The 14621-nt window shown below is 52.7% G+C and overlaps 5 protein-coding genes across 6 annotated transcripts; 1 reads left to right on the top strand and 4 right to left on the bottom strand.

The window, feature by feature from the left end:
• Window positions 1-1032: 1032 nt before the first annotated feature.
• On the top strand, window positions 1033-2247 carry AAFC00_002526 (uncharacterized protein; the record flags this gene model as incomplete). Its single annotated transcript, XM_069341856.1, has 2 exons — window positions 1033-1103; window positions 1224-2247. 2 exons carry the CDS (start codon window positions 1033-1035, stop codon window positions 2245-2247), a joined length of 1095 nt encoding a protein of 364 aa, XP_069198365.1.
• A 187-nt stretch (window positions 2248-2434) lies between these two features.
• On the bottom strand, window positions 2435-3524 carry AAFC00_002527 (uncharacterized protein; the record flags this gene model as incomplete). The annotated part of the gene is made up of 3 exons (XM_069341857.1): window positions 2435-2768; window positions 2827-3255; window positions 3307-3524. 3 exons carry the CDS (start codon window positions 3522-3524, stop codon window positions 2435-2437), a joined length of 981 nt encoding a protein of 326 aa, XP_069198366.1.
• Window positions 3525-3894: 370 nt separating this feature from the next.
• Window positions 3895-5577, bottom strand: AAFC00_002528 (uncharacterized protein; the record flags this gene model as incomplete). The annotated part of the gene is made up of 2 exons (XM_069341858.1): window positions 3895-5217; window positions 5275-5577. 2 exons carry the CDS (start codon window positions 5575-5577, stop codon window positions 3895-3897), a joined length of 1626 nt encoding a protein of 541 aa, XP_069198367.1.
• A 1019-nt stretch (window positions 5578-6596) lies between these two features.
• Window positions 6597-9623, bottom strand: AAFC00_002529 (uncharacterized protein; the record flags this gene model as incomplete). 2 transcript variants are annotated; one of them, XM_069341860.1, is made up of 1 exon in its annotated part: window positions 6597-9623. In XM_069341860.1, the coding sequence occupies one exon, from the start codon at window positions 9621-9623 to the stop codon at window positions 6597-6599; it is 3027 nt and encodes a 1008-aa protein (XP_069198369.1). The 2 variants fall into 2 exon arrangements, with proteins under 2 accessions (XP_069198369.1, XP_069198368.1); XM_069341859.1 differs by having other exon boundaries at window positions 6597-9596.
• Window positions 9624-10912: 1289 nt separating this feature from the next.
• AAFC00_002530 (uncharacterized protein) lies at window positions 10913-12608 on the bottom strand (the record flags this gene model as incomplete). Its single annotated transcript, XM_069341861.1, has 2 exons — window positions 10913-12204; window positions 12257-12608. The coding sequence occupies 2 exons, from the start codon at window positions 12606-12608 to the stop codon at window positions 10913-10915; spliced, it is 1644 nt and encodes a 547-aa protein (XP_069198370.1).
• Between the last annotated feature and the right edge of the window lie 2013 nt (window positions 12609-14621).

Raw genomic sequence — 14621 nt, forward strand, 5'->3', positions numbered from 1 at the left:
AACTAGAATAGAGTAGATAGCCAAGACAGTCGCTAGAAATCAGAATCACTCACTTGACCTCTGCCGCTCCACTACCTTATTACCTACTGTACCTTGCCTACCGTACAATTACCCTCAAATGCTCCGGCAGACCCTTTTGAATTTTCGTATCGACTGTGCCGTATCGTAATCTATACTTTTCCACAGTCGACTGTCCCCGTTCGTCCTCTGCGTTCTTATCTACAGTACAGTACAGTAAGGTAGATACTGTAGAACCCGCCGCTACGTACCTGACGGCACCTACGCTACGAAAAACGTCCCACTATTTCGCAAACACCTCACGCGCACGTCGATCCAACTCGACGCCCTATCGTCGTGCAGCAGATGACAAGTACAAGCCCTGTATTCAGCTACACGACCGCCTCAACTCGGCCCCCATCTAAGTGGTTCGAAAACAAAAACAAAAACAAAAGCAAAGCGAAGAGAAAAAGAATAGCCGACTAGACCAATCGTCCCCTCGCGCTCGCTTATCCTCGGTTTTGTTCGGAGATATAGTATCGCCTATTTATTGACCGGGAGATAAGTCATGAGCACGTTTGTCCTGACTGTCGGTTTGCCTTGTTATCTACCTACCTATGTATTGCAAGCGATGCGAAGGATAAGGACGGGGGGAAAAGGCGCGAAGGGTAGGATCGTTTCGCGCGAGAACGAGGGTGTCTTACGTGCTGTTGGCGGGGAGTTGTGATAAGCTACCTACTGTAGGTAAGGGTAGCTGGGCTGGGGTTTGGCTTTTTTTTCGGGGTCGTAGTGCAGCTGTGTAGGTACAGTATATATACCGACCTTGTATATATATGTGGTCGGAGACATCTTGTATTCAATCTTTCTTGTTTCTCTTGACAGAGACTTTTGAGATTTGGAACTTCTTCTTGCTTGTAGTGCATGCATGATATCTTGTGCTTTAGTGTAGCGTGGCATTACATTACTCTTTCGAACCTCACCATCACCATCATCGTCACAGAGTATCAAGAGGAACAAGGAAACGACGAAGACACCATGACTCTGACCAAACCCTGGGTGGAAACACCCCTTGTCGAATCAGCTACGCTGTCCAAAGCAGCAGGATGGTACGGAACCCACCCCTCTCTCTGCCCTCCCATCCCTACCCTTTCCTACCCTCCTCATCTCCAAGACCAAAAAAGAAAAAGAGACGAAAGGAAAGACACATGATTTCTAAATCGCAGAAGCAGAATCTTCCTAAAGATGGAAACCCTGCAGCCATCCAAATCCTTCAAGTCACGCGGCGTCGGCAACCTGATCCTGCAATCACTGGCGAAATCGCCCTGTCCGGACCGCACGCACTTTTACTCTTCCAGCGGCGGAAATGCCGGTCTCGCGTGTGTTCACGCCGCCAGAAGCCTAGGCCGACCGGCGTCTGTTGTTGTGCCTATGAGTACCAAGGAGCTCATGATTGCTAAGCTCCGGGCGGCGGGCGCGACGGAGGTTGTTCAGTTTGGCGCGACGTGGAGGGAGGCCGATGCGTTTCTCAGAATGGAAGTGCTGGTCAAAGCCCGCGCAAAGGGCGAAGATGCAGTCTATGTGCCGCCGTTCGATCACCCCGATATCTGGGCTGGGAACTCGACGCTCATGGATGAACTCGCGCTGCAGATGGAGGATGTTCGTGGTCCGGATGATGCGTCTTCTGCTCCGGATGTTTTGATCTGCAGTGTTGGCGGTGGAGGCCTGTTCAATGGCATCGTTGACGGCATTGACAGGTGCGGCGGGGAGTGGGATCGGACCCTGCTTCTGGCGGTCGAGACTCGAGGCGCCGAGTCGCTTGCGAAATCAATGAGCTCCAGAGAACACATCACGCTGCCTGGGATCACGTCCATCGCTACCAGCTTAGGCTGCACCAAAGTCTCCGATCGTACATACGAGCTGGCCACGACGAGGAAGCAGGTCAGGAGCGTGGTGCTGAGCGACGAGGAAGCGGCCATGGGATGCTGGCGACTGGCAGACGACGAGAACGTCATTGTCGAGCCCGCTTGCGGCGTCAATGTCGCTCTGTGCTACGGCGGGCGTCTCAAGAGAGCACTCGGCCGGCCGGTGCGTGGGGATGATAAGGTCGTTATCGTGCTGTGTGGCGGTAGCGCCATTACGGTCGATCAGCTCGCTCAGTTCAAGGAAGAGTTTGGCTATCTCGGGGATGAGTTGAGCCAGTCTGACAAAGCGGGGGTCGCGAGTGCGGTCACTAACGGAAGTAAACACTGACGAATCGGACAGCACTGAGGAATGGAAGCGGTCCAGTAGATCAGATAGAACGCATGGATGATTTCCGAGAAACAAATACAAACGCCATTATTACATGCATGTTTGGGTATCATTTACTGCAAATGCGACGTCGATTGCTTCAGAAGCGCCAGTGAGACGCGCAGAGTACAAGCTGAAACTCCCCTCCTTACGCGGCTGCCGCGGCGGGGGCGGTATCCATTCCAGCAGGCAACAGTCCCTTGAGATAGTGCCAGTAGTTTGCCCTGATTGGGTCGTACTTGGTCGCGAGCAAGTCGTATGCTTCGGCGGCCTCGCGTGCTCGTCCTTCGATGGTGTATATTTCAGCTAGAAGATCAAGGGCATGACTCGAGAGGACTTGATCGGCTTTGTCTAGCGAGGCGAATTGTTGGCAGTAATCCTTGACCTCAGCCAAAGGGGTACCCGCCGTGTCGATGACTCCGCGCAGGTAGTTCCATGGACTCTGGTTCTGCGGTGCTCTGTCGATGGCTTGCTGTGTGAACCTGTAGTCATGTTAGTCCTTTGGCCCTGGCATGCCATGCGCAGGATCAAAAGGCTCACCTGATCTCCCTGTCTCTGATAGTCTTTCCCTTGACCCCCGGCCCAGGACCGCCGCAGACGACAAAGAATCGATGATTCCAAGCCGAGTTGTTCCTCACATCCTCGTCAATCATACGCTCAGTCTCCTGCAGCTCCCTCTGACCTCTCTTCGCACTCTCGTCATCTTGCGCCTCCTCGTGTTCCCACATCTCGAATCTCTTGACCAACCACTGGCGGTAACTCCACACATGGTAGTTCTTGCTGTCGCGCTCGAACATCTGCGTGATGAAGTCGACTTCTCCGTCTGGCGAGCCGAGCTTGTCGACGACCAACTGGCGGTGGTGCCAGATCTGGTAGTTCTTCTGGTGGGTCAGCGCCGTTGCGTTCAGCCATGTCATTTCTGCGTGCAGGTCTGCGTCGATTGTCTGTAGGATGCGGGCGCGATAGAGCCTGTTGTTGTGTCAGTAGATTCCATTGTATAAACGACGAGGATGAACATACCAAACAGTGTAGTGAGCAGCGTTCATGTCGATGATGTCTTCGGTCAGGGCCAGCGCGCGCTCGCTCATCTCGTTCTTGGCCATGATGGCTCGTAGATACGACATGGCCTCGCTGTATGCATCCGTGTACGCTATGGCGGCCAGAGAGTTGGGCCCGCCGTCGTCTTGCGGCAGAGGCTCAATGTCGTCCCATGCTGCGTCTTCCGAGTATTTGCCCATGATGTTGATTTGATGAATGTGTACGTGGCAGGCCTGGCCGGTGTGCTCTCAGAGAATAAGACGGTGGATTATGTGGGGGGACTGTGAAAGACAGAATATGCTACAAACACTCATGAGCGTCATTAATTATAAGGTATGATGATTAAGATATACGAGATGTTTGGAAACGCCATTCCGGGGAAGTAAGGGAAACTCGGGGAAGACCCGCCAAGACAATGTCAAGGGCAACAATATCAACAAGAGGACAAAAGGACAATAGGAATCCATGACGGGTGTCTGTCCACCCAGTCGTATCATGCTGTTATTCGTACTGTCAAGGCTACATGTGACTCTCGGTCCTGCTACCGGTAGTCGTACACGCATTGAGCGATTATAGTCTCCAAAACTTCCATCCCTCTCTCGTGGCCCCTGGTTCATCTGCTGCGACTCCTACTAGTCTTTCCACACCCTCTCGGTCTACGGCTGCGACGAACTTCTCTTGATCAATCTCCTCGCCTCCAGGCTCATCTGTGCCGTTGTACAGCACAGCTGGCCATAACACGCCCACACCGTCTCCGCCCAGCGTCGTCTCGAACTTTTCGAATCCTTCTGTTTCTAACTGCGCTTCGAGGTCTTTCAACGCTTGCCCTCTACGCGGCCTTTTCTTTGTCGAATCGGTATGCACGTCTGTTGTGGCGGAGTCCTCGGGCTTTAGGATTGTGAATGTACAGCCACCACCACCTGCTCCAGTCAATTTCGTCCAGCCGACACCCGATTCGTCCACCAGTTGACGAAGCCGCTCGATCCTCGGATGCGAGACACCGAGACTGACCAACAGCCCGTGGTTGATTGATGCCAGTTGTCCTAATCTAGTAATTGATGCCGCGTCCGTCTGGTCAAAGTCGGGCGCCGAAATCAATTCGTGGGCTGACTCGGTGACATTGTCTATGGCGTCCAGGATGTGATTTGCGATCAGTGGCTGTTTCTTCTTGAGGTGCGCGACCTTGGCCACTTCGGCGGCTGTCGATTTCGCCTGTCTCGTGTCGACAAGCAACAGAGGCAGCTCGGGAAATGACACGAGCGGTTTGACCATTGGTGGTTTATTGTAGTCTTCCCGCTTGAACAACACCGCCTTGCCGCCAGATGCGACTGCGTTGTCGACTCCCGAAGGGTTTCCGTGTATGAGCATCTCCCCCACAAAGGCCCAGCTGTTGATCCTCTCAATCTGCTTCTCCGCCTCTTCCTTCATCTGGTCGGGGTGTGGTCCGGAAAGCGCGCGGGCCTGCATCAGAAGAGCGGCGGCCAGACAGACAGAAGTACTGGCGCTGGACCCCAGTCCGGCGCCAATGGGTATCGTGGAACGCAAGGTGTAAACACATGCGGGAGAGTTCTTGTTCCCGAGCGAAAGAAACAGATACAGGAAAGCGGCGGCCGAGGCCTGGTGGATCTTTTGTTCTGTCAGAGGAGAGTTGCGCGACACTTGATCGATCTGAGGCTGCATCGCGGCGACGAGCTCGGGATCCAAGGTCGTGACGTGGTCGTAGTAGCGCTTCTTGCGCAAAGGGTGACTGAAGGCGTCCCACGGTAGCTCGTCGATGTTCCATGTGTGGTTCAGCGAAATGTCGCGGAAGTTGAGAGTGATTGTCCTGTGCGATTTCGACAGGGTTGTGACGAGGAGATAGGAGCGCAGCGAGATGGCAGCAGCCATGGCAGCCTACACAAGCAGCTTTCTTTTAGACACGGCAGACCCAGAGATTTAGACAGTCCCTACCTTGCCATACACGACTGCATGCTCCCCGTATACTATGACTTTGCCTGGCGCAGACACCATGAAGGCTGGCGCCAGGGGTGAAGACACCTTCCTCCCATGTAACGATGGTCGCGACTGCCGTGTTGACGCCGGGCTGGAACCGGGGCTGGGACTAGATGATGAAGTTGACTCGGAAGCGGCAGAGGATGCGCCATTGACGGCGACTGGTGTGGTGTGAGCAGTAGTCATGGCAGACATGGACTTGGATATGCCATTCGCGTTGTCGAGAGCTGTTGGGGCAAAGTGGCCATTCGTTGTAACCATGCTTTGTGGTCTTGTCTGCCGTCCGTCGTCAACGGGGGATCAATACCAGTACAGAAGAAGAAGGGAAACAGAAAGCAAGAAGCGAAGAGAGATTGTGAAAGGAGGGAGGCAAGGAAGGACCAGATTGTATAATAATAATAATTACGATGAGCAACGCAGGGTGATATTGGAGCAATCAGATGCACTTTGTTTGGCTGACCCCAGATTGTCGGGTTATCGACATCAGACCATTTCGATGCGGGAGACAATACTTGTACAATTACTACACCTTTTACGGCAATAATTATAATGATATGAAGTCACCCCCGCACATGGTCTATAAGGTAGCACACCAAGGCACGGTAAAATTGCCTACGGTACGTCGTGATTATATCTAGATACCTTACCTACATTGCGTTAGTGACAACACTGAGCTGCTCGTACCTGACATTAATGCACGAAATGCTTAATCCTACCGTACCTCCTGTCACTGCCACCCGTCAGAGTGCGGTAACAAGGCACCGCGCTTTGAGGAAACCTCATCAGGTAATATGCACCAGAGCTGCAGCGCTGCAGAGGAGATCCTCATTGTCCACAGCCAATCATTGCCCCATTCGTTACGACGATCGTATGGGAGCGGTTGATACTTGTACCCTACACTATCTGGACGTGAGCCTGTTGCATTCCCAGACTTTGGTCACCGAGGAATAACGATACTTATTCATGACCGCTGTATCATGCGCGACACTACACGTGCAACGTTACGATAAAGTCCCGATGTTCAGAAAAGAAAAAAAAAAGCAGACAAGGGATTGATATAGCCGTCTACACCCCCACTTCCCATCCATGTCGAAGAAAAACCCTTCCGTATGTATCGTGTAACCATGTAATGAGATGACAATAATCATGTGCCCAGACGCCTCGATGCAGTGTCCCATCCGTCCATTCTCCATACCCATATCTACCCCGTCTCGTCACACATAGCATCGTACTCTATACTGCCCATAGCCTCTTGTTGGCATGCCCTCACTCAAATCTCATCAAGAGGCGTTGGCTACATCGCGAGCGACCTCCTGATACCACACTCCGTGATTCGCCCAGTCTACATCTGCTACCCGTCTGAGTGTCTCGACCATCTCACCAACCTGGCTCACAAACTCGGGTAAGCCCGTAGAAGACAGACTCTCGCTGGCTGAGCTGGCAGTGCGCACCCGCTCACTACTGCTCCTGGCCGCGACCCGTGTCCATACGTGACTGCGGAGACGTGCAAAGAGCACCTTGGCAACGGGATCTGTGAAGCGCTGTTGCACCGCTTGAGCGATGATTCGCGATGTTGTTGACTGCAGCGCTGCCTTTGTAGACGGAGGCAGGTTGTGCGCGGAGTCGAGCACAGCAAAAGCGCGCTGTGCCAGACTCGCCGTGTCCTTCTCTACCGAGGCCGAACCGCAAAGCGAAGCCGGAGGCTCTCTGCTCAAGAGGTCCCAAAGCCGACCTGCCTCCTTCTTCCACGCGCTTCGAACGTCGCGTTTGAGCAGGTTCTTTGCCACAAGCAAGATCGACCCGATCGTCGTCACATGCATCGCTCTCCATCGAATTTCACGGATTCGAACTTCATCGAGCGCGAGCGTCTCCGGAATCTCACTATTGTCCAAGGTACCTTGGGCGATGGCAAGATCCACCAGACCTCGGGAATAGATTTTCTCTAAAGAAGGTCTATCACCCGGCTCCCTGCTCTGTTCTGGATCTCTGCGATCAGCTTCTGTCAACAGATTGACGCTCGCATTGCGCCACCATCTGTTCGTCCTTGCCAGGGTTATGCGACCATCTGCGAGCTCAGCTGCAAAGACGCGCTGTTCATACCCGACTGACTCGCGGACTAGCACTGGAGCGGCATTCATCAGGAGGAAGTTCGAGTAGTCCAAAGAGAGCAGGTCGATGAAATGCAGTAGGCGGAAGAGCTTCTCCACCATAGCACTGGTATCGCTGCCTTCAGAAGACTGCAGGTCTGCCGCAAGCACCTTGACCTCCTCATCTCGGAATGGTGCACAGAGTTTTGGCAGGATTGTGGCCATGAACCTGAAAAAGTCATCATAAGAGAAGACGCCTTGCTCACACCGGTTCATGATCAGTCTGGTGTCCAGGGTTTCCACAATGACGTTGTACATGGAGTTTCCTGGCTTGAGTATATGGGTGAGTTTAGCCCGTATCTCTTCCGCCATAGCCACGGTCCACAAAGGACCGATACCCTGCTCGAATCCTCTGCGCATGCTGTCACAGAGAGCTCGGTTGACGGTGTCACGCACATCAGAGTGCGTCGAAGCCGGAATGCGGAACTCGCGGTCAATGGCCAACTCGTGAGTGAGGATACGGTTACTAGGAATCGGTGAGAATAGCCTGGCAAGACTGACACCTGCAGATTCGTCGGCTTCTATCCTTGGGTGTGTGGTCTCTAACGGAAGCGCCGGAGACGGATCCGTCGGAGGGGCTACACTCGTCGAAGCAGCATCCTCGTGCTCGGCCTCAGCAGCACGCGGGCGCACTTCAGCTGGAGCGCGTCTCCTGGTATGCCGTCTTCTGCTCTCACGGATGGCTTTCTTGATGTGAAAGTCAGCGCGTTCGGGGCCAGCGAGCTTTCTGATTTTGCTCAGAAGGATGACCTGATTATCACGTATCCCTTGCCGGTAGTCTTGTGCAGCATCCCCCCTCGTGTCGTCCTTGACCACCTGCCAGATGGCGTCGAGCTGAACGAATGATGCAACCAAAGTCTCGATCAATGCAGACGAGTCCTGTGCCCTCCACGCGTCGAAGGCTGAGCTAAAGGTGTTGTGGCTTTGTGATAGTTCGTCCTTTTGCGTATGTGACGGGGTGTAATTATTCCATGTAGCCAGACGAGCAACTGCAGACTCGAACAGAACGACCAGCTCTGTTGCCTTTTCGATAAGGTCTTGTTCCTGTGCACCGTTGCTGTTGAGCACAGCTGTAGGATGAGCCGTGATCAGGTACGCGCTGAGGAATGTCTTTGTGGAGAGTTTCGCATGCGGCTTAGCGATATCTCGGTCGAGGAGACCAAACAATATGAGCATGGCCGTCGTGGCTTCTATGACCGGTGTCTTTGTCACCAGAGATCCCACGTCTTCAAAAGTACGCTGGCGAACTGAGACAAGTGACAAATCGAGATCGAGAAATGTATCGACAACTTGCCTTCGGTGACGTGTCCGCCAGGTGCGCTGGATCTTTCGAGCGGCAGTGTCGTTGTCCAGCGAGGTCTGATGCTCAAGAGAGCCGCTGTCGCTTGAGGCAGCCTCGGAGTCTGCATCCATGTCTTCGTCGACGACTTCCAGCTTCTTGTCCTGACTGCTTGATCTGCGCGTCCTCCGCTCTTGCATGTTCCTCTGATACTGCGCTCTTCTTTTCTCCGCATCGGCAAGCCTCTCTTCCATCTCACGTCTGGCTCTGTCCTCCTCCTCAAGTTTGCGAACCTTCATTTCCTGCGCCTTCTGCTTTGCTCTGGCCACCTCCTCGGCACATGCTGCCGCCACCTTCGCCAGATATTTCTCTCTAGCAGCCTGTGCTGCGATTGCGCGCTCCTCGCTGGCACTGGCATCTCCTCTGGGGGTTGCTTTTGCCAGAGCAGCGCGCAGACGCACCTGCTCCGCATGAGCAGCCCGGTCCGCAAGGCGTGCCTTTCTTGACTCGATGATAGATGCACGGCGCAGGTGTTGAGCGACGTAGTTACTTTGCCCTGTCGATCCACGACGGAAAGAGCGAGCGGAACCGTGCGAATGTGTCGAAGACATCGAGTTGCGCCTGGATGACGCTGCCGAGGACTTGCGACGAGACAAGGAGTCGCGGTAGAAGCGAGCTGCGATTCTGGCTGGAGGTGCATATACTTGCCCTGCACCATCGGACATGATTATGAGTGACGTCTCCTCGTCGGGCTCCTCGGGAATGATGGTTTGTTGATCGAGATCCGGTAGGCTCACGCTGTCCTCGGACATGGTCTCACCGACGCCGTCGAGTAGACCGAGTGTAGCGGGCATGTTGCCCAGGTCACTTATGGGCATCATGGGTCAGATTCGGATTAAATAATGTTACGCTGATGCTTCCGAGTATTTCCAGATCAGTTTGACATGGGACTGCGCGGTCGAGTGACTGGCGAAAAGGCCCCTTTTGTCAAAATGTGTCAATCCGGGATAAGGAACGAACAGTGTGGGGGTGGAAAATAGAAAGAGTAAGAAGGAAAAGAGATAGGGAGAATAGAAGGGAAAGGCGTCGACGACAAAGGTCAAGATGTATATAAGGGACGTTTAGTAAGGTAAAGTGTACCAAGTAAGATGAGAGTGCTGGTATGGTAAGCGGGAGGCTCGGCGGGGCGATAAGGTGGTGACGGAAGACGAGGCAATGCAAGCACCGCATTCAGTAGCACCATCGGCTTTGGCGGTTGCAATTGTTTCGCCCGCGACACTAGCTGATGATTGCTTGATTCAAGTTAAAGATCATTCTTGTCGCTTGACTCACTCTGACTCTGACTCTGCTCCTTCTGTCAGGAATCAAAAGATCCAGTCTCGGCTCGATTCCTCGCGGCTCTGTACACTGATACTGATGTGGCTTGAAAACACCACGGGACTGACGGAGGCAGGAAATAACCAACACAATACGACGTTCATACTGCCCTGTACCTCTACTTAGACCAGGGCTTTCCTTGGCTTCACCTTTGCTTGTTTGCATGTGATTCAGGTCGGATTCCATCACCGTGCCAAGACAGCCGCTTGCAGCTATCAGAACCCATGATATGTACTATGGTATGCAACAATTAAAGTGTATGCTCTGGAAACAGCACCTTAATTCGCGATATATCCTAGGTTCATGACTAGTCAAATTTACATGAGAACAGTGCAAATAGATGTCGTCTTTTATTGGTTATTTTCATTTCTTTTCTGAACACTATGGACAAGACTTAAGGTCATGCCAAATGCGACCTTTGTAAGGATACGTTCGTTGTTGATATAGCCTTGACATATTTGTATGAATATGTCCACCTTGCCTGTTCTTCTGGGCCAAACCCTGTACCAAAACGGAGAAGATCTCGCAGTTGCAATGCCGCCTTGCCTTCCACTGGAGTGTTTACAATGAGACTGCGCTGCCCCGTGTCCGCCCAAAGTCGGAGTCAGGTATAGCCGTCGAGTAGTTTCCAACGCCTCGCTTTTTTTGTTGAAACAAGAAAAGGAATTCGTTATGTTTCGATGAGGTTGTGCGCCGAGATGAGATCCATTTCCGCGGTATTTCGTAAGTTCGTAAAGTGTGCAGATTTTATGCTACAAGAAGTGAAGTGTGTGCGCCACATTTGGACCAATCTTCACCCGGTCGCGAGGCGTCCAAGAGTGTTGCTCGGAGATCGCAGGTCCTTGAAGAACTTGAGCACGGCAGTTCTCTTGGACGCCTGTGTGGTGATCTGCGCGTACTGCACCATAGGACCGACGATGTCGGCTTCGTCAAGTTTGGGGAACTTGCCCGAATTGTCAGGATCGTTGAGTGATGGCAGTTTCGAGAGCAAAGCATGCTCGGCAAGGGGTTGATATCCTCGCTCGAGTTCGTGCGGCGAATCGCCCCGAGGCTTCTCGAATTTCTTGGCCTGCTCAACCGCAGCTTCGTGGTTCTTTCTCCACAATGCGTCGATCTCTGTCCATTTCTGCTCCGTCACTTTGTAGATGTGTGAAGTAGGGCCGTAGTGCTCACAAGTGCGAGCTGCTTGATTGATGAATTGCTTCCTGGCCTCCTCCCAGTCCTCGACCAAGCGTTTGCAAGAAGAAGTGTTACAGTGCTCAGGGACATATGGGGTTGGGTAGACGGTGAAGTTCGCATGCCCAAGCTTTGCAGCCCATCTTCCTTCGATTCGGGATGATTCGTCGAACGGCCTCTCTGGTGGGGGTAACAATTGACTAGATTGCATTGCACCGAATGATGAGATCGAAGGTCTTGACGAGAGGGGAGGAGTGGTTTGGTGAGGCAAAGTGGGTGTAGACATTGATGGCCTTCCAGAAAAGGAGAAGACGGGCGAATCTGCCACAGATGGCGACTGAAGCGGGGACTGCATTGTGTCTTGATCACTTCCGCGACGCTCAATCATTGGTGTTGGGAGTAACGGAGTGGAAGCGAGAGCTTTGCGATCAATAGGCTCTTCGTGGATTGGAGTTTGGACAGGAATGTTCATAGGCTGGGGTATTTGGGTATGGGACATGTCCTCTGAGTTCATGTGAACAGGAGTGTCAGGAGGTGTGAGGGGACCGGGTGATGACTTGAGTTCCTGCTCGTCGTGGTTTCCAATGAAAGATCTGGTCACAGAAGGCATGCGGAACGACGATGTGCGGGAGGGTACACGAGAAGCAGGCGCACTTCGTGCGCTCTGTGGATGCCCAAGAGGGGCAGGAGGTGCCTTCTCGCGCAGCCGGCGAGACAGCGAAGGCAATCTCTGGCCGAGGCGATTGGCAAATTTGCCGACAGGAGAGTCCGCAGTGGCTTTGCGGACCTTTGGGAAATTCAGAGGACCTTCGTTGTCGCTGTTGAAGCCATCTGCAAGAGAGTAGTCCAGACTAGGACGCTCCAATGCAGTTGCTGAGACACATTGACGTTGACAAAACGCAGATGCACCTAAGACGGTCAGAATGGATGTTTGAAGGTAGGCCTAGTCATAAGCACTTACATTGACATTGTGAAGTTGTCAGCTCCAGACCACAAGTATCAAACTCATGGTCTCTTTCGTCTGGGACTTCGACCAGGTCACCAAGAGTAGTCCTGGAAACACGAGGCGATTCAAAAGACTGATCACGTTTCGGCGGAGTGGTCCCGAGTGAAGATGTAGAATCAGAGAAGCGATTGTGCTCTTGGAAGGAGAAAGTCTGGGTTAGAGGCGAATTGGTATCAGATGCTGAAGAATCCCGCGAGTGTGCTGAAAAGGCAGAATATGGCGAACTGGTATAGTCGCCGTAGTTTTGTGCCATGTCGATTAGCTTTTGTGGTGCAACTACCAGTCTAGGTAATGCAGATAGTTGCATATTTGCACTTGAGGGTCGGAAATGGTTTATGTATTGGATGCTATGCTCCGGCAACTATAATGCAGGAGTCATATGCATAATGATAGTGCTTTTCCTTGGTAGTATAGTGAATGTGTATGCGGTGGAGGTATTCGTGTGGCTACGAGATTCGTTCGATTGATCTATGGCAGTTCCGTACTGGGCATTGGTTGGGCGTAGCTGCGGATATTAAAGATGCAAAGATGCGCTGGCAGACAGTCGCTTGCGAAGAAGATGCACAATTCGCTTGTTCCGAAAATTGGGGAATGATGACGGTGAGCTATAGAGACGAAGTGCTTCGGAGTCGGCAGCAATGTTCTTATCGTCGTCGTCGCAGCGGAAAACTAGAGACTTCACTGTTCTGTGCGGAAGGAGGCAGAGCACAAAAGACAGACTGGAGACAGACAACGCTGAATGACTGGCAGGCTGCACGTCAATAGAGAAAGGGCCGGGTTTAATGCGGCGCGAACGGAAGCGCGACGTGTGGGCATTTGAAGCAGAAGAGGCAGACAAGGCAGGTCACAGAGACACAAAAATTGCAGTCACAAGCGAGCGAGCTCCGTACCGGGGATCGAAAGAACTGTTTAGATCCTTGAGTAGCAGCAAGCCACGATTCCATGGATTCGGTGGGGTCTTCTGTTGGCTCCCGGACCACTCTTCCTAGAGCATGTGCCTGCATTTGAGCTAAGATCCAAGGTGCACCGGACTCGCGGCGGTCAAACTTACGTGTGCTGTACTGCCGTATCGCCAACGAGGTATTTGCCTATCCTTTCTCTATTTTATGCATATTGACAGGGTGCGTGCCTCGGCGAAGAGCCCTCGTAGCGCAAACGCAAGCGAGACAGCAGTGAGGGTCTGGGTTTGGTGGACCGCTCAGCCGCGTCAAACCCGGTACAGACAACGCCACTACCACCCGAGACCAGACTTCTTCGACGCAACGTCTTGAGATATCTGCCGAACGTCGCAGATGCAGGCACAAGGTCATGAAAAGATACCAGGTGACTCCTGCTACATGTATCCTTGTCCTACAGCGTTAAAACACCAACACCTCTTATGGCTTCTTGTGTGCATTTGTGGCAGGTGCAGAGCGATATATGGCGGCTATCTCCTATCTGGATCCTTCGAAGCATTGCGCTTCCGAAGGCTATCTCTAGGACCCCATGGAACGATCAGGGCAATCGCAACGGTCCACGTTCTGTATCTCGAATGCTCGATATGTGAATCTTATATCCATCAGTGAGACAAACTTATGTTCGCACTGAGCTATGGTCAGAATAGGTTTACACTCACCTCGACTACCTTTCGTTCTGCAGTGTAGAAAATAACATGTAATGATGGTCATGTAATTGCTTTTCTTGCTGTAGAGTAGAACGTTGACCACTCAGGTTGCACAACATTTGAGTTTTTATGCCATCAGATGCAAGCCACCCGCTGTAACCGCCGTTCACACATGTGCTCTGTGGCATGATCCATGTCAAGTGCCAATTCGTGCCACCACTCTACCTATGACGAATATCAGCGAGTAAAGCTCTTTGGGTTGTCTCTCGCATGAGAGCAGACGCAAGGTGTGTTAGAGGTGTCGAAGCAGCATTTGTGTTAGCAAACGATCGACACAAAACATCATATTTCGTCACGTTCTTCGGCCCACTTCACCCCACCCTGAGAAAATTCGACTGCGAACAACCGCCCACGCGACAAAACTCGGCGCTGACTCCAGCCGGGCAAGAGAGCCCGAGGTTTTCGCATTGAACAACGCAGTATGGAGCTCGCAGTATGGAGCACTCAGTGCTTAGCAGCTTGTGGAACTCCGCTACAATGGCACGCTACATGTTCTAGTCAGGGCACGGAGGGACTACGACCGTGGCATTCCTTCTAGTCCTTCCCCGATGCCGGGTTCTTGTCGCGATGCGCAGCGATCGGGTGATGTTCCTGCTACCAAGCGTGGACTCCCACACGCAGCATCTACTGTACGAAGCGAGGTTCGCATCTGCAGCA

Source organism: Neodothiora populina (assembly GCF_041146345.1).
Source record: "Neodothiora populina strain CPC 39397 chromosome Unknown canker_contig_15, whole genome shotgun sequence".
NCBI lineage: Eukaryota > Fungi > Ascomycota > Dothideomycetes > Dothideales > Dothioraceae > Neodothiora > Neodothiora populina.